A 3,735-nucleotide genomic window follows, 5' to 3' on the forward strand; every position below is an offset into this window, starting at 1 on the left:
AGACTCGTCATGATTGATTTTGCTTAAAAGCACATTGGCTTTTAAGTGAGGCTGTTGTGGTTAGAGGCCAAGCGGCCAACCGATCAAAGTGCGCACACTCACCACTAACACATATACACACAGGGTATTAATTTTTTGATACTCCAAGAAATAAATTTGGGGGAACTCACTATAAGAGCTTTGACTACACAACGTGCCCCGCTATCGCTCTCCTCTTGTGTGCGCTTTTGTGCATATCAAGATGGACATTAGACCTGAGCTTGCACAAAACTCCAGATTGAAGATCGAGAAAACCGTGAGCACTTGTGACAACTTGTATCGACCATCTTTTGCAGAGTAGAAGAAATACCCTCCAAGGGCACTCACCTTCGGGGCCATCACTTCTACAGAAGGCGTGTTTGGTCTCTCTCACTTTTCAAGTTGGAAGTGTTTGATGTACCATCTGTACTCAACGTACAGAAAGGATTCTAATCGAGAGAGTTGCTGTTAACATACAGCACTCTTGGGCTTATTTATTCTCCCCACTCCTCACCTGAGAATGGCCATTGTGGCTCAAAAATTACTCAGAGTGAAGCCCCAATTTCACAAGGCAACCACCTGGTTTCATTTCAACTCCTCCAGACATCTTACATCGAATGCATTGGAAAAATGTACATACGAAAAATCGAGTGCAAAAATTTTAAGCCCCATAGAGCTAACAAAAATGGAGGCAGAGCTTCTCAAATGTTCCTGGTCCCAAGACTTGATGAGAATGAAACGAGTTACAAATCTACAAATAATTTGGCTTTTTCGAAATCCGTCAAAAAATATGTAGTTTCATCAGTTCAGACACTCCAAAACTAACTCTGTCCTGTGTGACATCAATACAGAGAGCTATATAATATGCTCGGCACAATTGTGACGGTTTCTAAAACGGAGACTCCAAGGCACTGCCTGAAAGGGCACAAAAGATTACAAGACTCGAGTAACTGCATCAGGAAGGGAGACTTAAGAATAGGATGCCATGTTGACACCTGTCTCACCCCTGTTGTTGTACTGATTCTTCCAAGATCCTCCTTCTTGTGCTTTTGAGCAGCAAAGGTAGTAAGCCACACTCAAAATAAACGTGAAGAAAGTGAATGCTACACCAGCAGCAAAAGTATCCTTCCGGATAGCAGAGCATGTGGGCTTGCTAGTCACCTGTATGCTAGAAAAGTAACGAATGTGCTTGGCATTCTGCACTGCACCCGCCAAGAAACAAATTTCAGCCACCAAGAACGATAACCTGCAACAGAGTGTTGAACACAACACAATGTCAGAAGTAGGTCTCACTCAGCGATCAAATATACCAAGGCTGTGATGAAGAGCCTAATGCTGCTGATATTTCCAATAAACCATACCAGTTGAGAATGAAGAAGATGACAGCAAAAGCACGTGCTGCACCCGGTTTCAAGGAGTTTCCACAGCAAAGACAACGAGTAGCTCCAAGGACCAACACCTGACTTGTCAAAAGGAACAGCAAAGCTCCAGTAGCCAAACCTGTCGCAATGTCCGAAGAATATTGACACCACTGGTAGTCTGAAGGATCATCTGTCACGTACTTTCCCTGAAAAATAACTAATGCATCAGAATGCTTCAAGCAAAGTAGCTATCTCAACACACAAAAACAGTTGATTGTTACATGGAAACCAGCCATTAACTGCAACAGAAAGTTAGAACCCCTATCATTTGGGAAACAATGGATAATATTAGACACTGCTGGTTTTACCCAAAACAGAGCGCATATTAGCAAGATCTGTCACCAGATCTGAACAATGAGTCCATGATACAAAAGGCAGCAGCCGGCCTGTGCCAAGAGCAGAAAACCTGATACAAGTGTACCGAATGTAAAGGTTTTCACCAACACATCAGTGGGTCTTGACAACAACACAGATAACCACCAATAGCAACCTCAAATACTCATCACATCTGCAATCAAGGTACTATGGATGCAATAATTCTCAAGTTGCATAATCTGGAAGAAATGCGAGCACAACATAACACAATCCACCAATTTGAAGATCAAGCAGGTCCAACTGCTCGGCATAACTATCATAAAAAGTGTATATAGTATCAACGACAGATCTAACAAAATCAGTATGTTGCAACAAGTACAAAAGACAAAGGCGCTCACAAAACAAAGAGCAGAACCTGCCAGCACAATCAACCTAAATACAACAAGACAAAGGGCATGTAACTGTAACCTTTTCAAGTAAGCTTTACAACCAAGAAAAAAACATTGATCTGCTTGAAACACAGTGGAAGCCCAAAACCCTTCATTCTACAACTAAACAGGTGCTGAAAAGGAAAGGGACTCACTTCAGCACGCCTCTGTTCAGCTCCAATGCCCAGCCCGAATGCAATCAAGTCCAAAACAAAGATTATAATGATAACGAATGTGGAAGCTCCCATGGTAGAACTTGATCGCTGCACAGATCAGAACCACAACGGTGTGCCCAGCTCTTGGCCCAGCTTCAAAGACTGGTTGAGGTTTGCAGATTCAGTTTGATATGCTCTCTCTCTCTCTCTCTCTCTCTCTCACACACACACACACACACACACACTCTCTCTCTCTCTCTCTCTCACACACACACACACACACTGGACGAAAGGGTGAGAGAGAACTCACAGGAGACGACGAAGCTTGGATCTGGGGTTTTGAGGTTATGGCAACACTTCAGTGCGTATATCACACCTTACGAGGGTGCTTCCTCAGTCGTTGTCAAGCCCAACACACCACCTTCGCTACATGTATGTATGGATTCCCACCTAGGCCGAGCAAAGATAGACCAGTGTCCACCACCAGCCGTTGAGCAGCGCTTTTTTGCTTTTCTTTAGCTAGAGGAACTACTTCACTCATATTAAATGCACTTCCAGTTTGGTGAGCACACATTTTTCAAGTCCAAATTCGTTCTAGGTGTATTGAAATCAATTGGTGGTTCACATCGTCGATTGACTAGTTTATCCCACTCCACTATCGAAGGTAGAGACAACTCCTTTTCCGCGGTAGAGATCATTGCTTGCCCCCCTTAACACACGTTTGAGTATGCATAAGATGTCTTCTAGGATCTCTCCCCCTTGGCTTGTACATTTAGATGCAAATTCTCAGTCGTTTGTAACCAACATCTAGTAGTACTGCTCACTTCTTCCACTTGTGTACAAACAATAAAAATTGTAAGCAAGGGAGCCAAAAAGAACAAACTACTAGCAAGGAAACACTTGGAGGAGAATCAAACAATTTGCACTTACACTAATTTTATAGAGTAAAGGAGCCCGTTTAGAGATGCCCAAATGGGGCCAACAATTGAAAAGGCTTTGTTGAATCATTTGGAGCCTGGAGGGGCTCAACCGAAAGCCATGTGCGACAGGTATCTACAGCAAAAAGGCCATCGTTATTGTCTGATGAATGACATGTTCTTCGCATTCCTGTGTAACAAAAACCGCTTGCCAATGGGATGACCTCCAAGGGGTGTTTAGAGGCAACAATGCTAGCAATGCTTGAGCCCGTGTTGTGACAATTGAGATCCCATTTGAGCTACATTAACCAACGACACTGCAGTCGCTTCATGTTGTTCCAGCATTGGTGCATTCTAATTAAATCATCTAGGGGTGATTGAGTCCCAAAACAACGACCCGTCTTTTAACTAGCTCCTTTACCCTAGGCAAAGTGTAGTTAGTAACCCTATTGTAGTTGAGCAGTTGCAATATTGGCACACC

The 3,735-nt window shown here is 43.3% G+C and overlaps 1 protein-coding gene across 2 annotated transcripts; it reads right to left on the reverse strand.

Moving 5' to 3' along the window:
* Positions 1-855: 855 nt before the first annotated feature.
* On the reverse strand, positions 856-2,786 carry LOC147466031 (uncharacterized). Of its 2 annotated transcripts, XM_086523538.1 has the most exons (4): positions 2,648-2,786; positions 2,338-2,499; positions 1,380-1,585; positions 856-1,264 (listed from the first exon to the last, which is right to left on the reverse strand). In XM_086523538.1, the coding sequence occupies exons 2-4, from the start codon at positions 2,428-2,430 to the stop codon at positions 988-990; spliced, it is 576 nt and encodes a 191-aa protein (XP_086379664.1). In that variant the 5' UTR covers positions 2,431-2,499; positions 2,648-2,786; the 3' UTR covers positions 856-987. The 2 variants fall into 2 exon arrangements, with proteins under 2 accessions (XP_086379664.1, XP_086379669.1); XM_086523543.1 differs by lacking the exon at positions 2,648-2,786 and having other exon boundaries at positions 2,338-2,560.
* Positions 2,787-3,735: the final 949 nt, after the last annotated feature.

Source organism: Adiantum capillus-veneris, chromosome 1 (assembly GCF_014529385.1).
Source record: "Adiantum capillus-veneris isolate H3 chromosome 1, ASM1452938v2, whole genome shotgun sequence".
Classification (NCBI taxonomy): Eukaryota; Viridiplantae; Streptophyta; class Polypodiopsida; order Polypodiales; family Pteridaceae; genus Adiantum; species Adiantum capillus-veneris.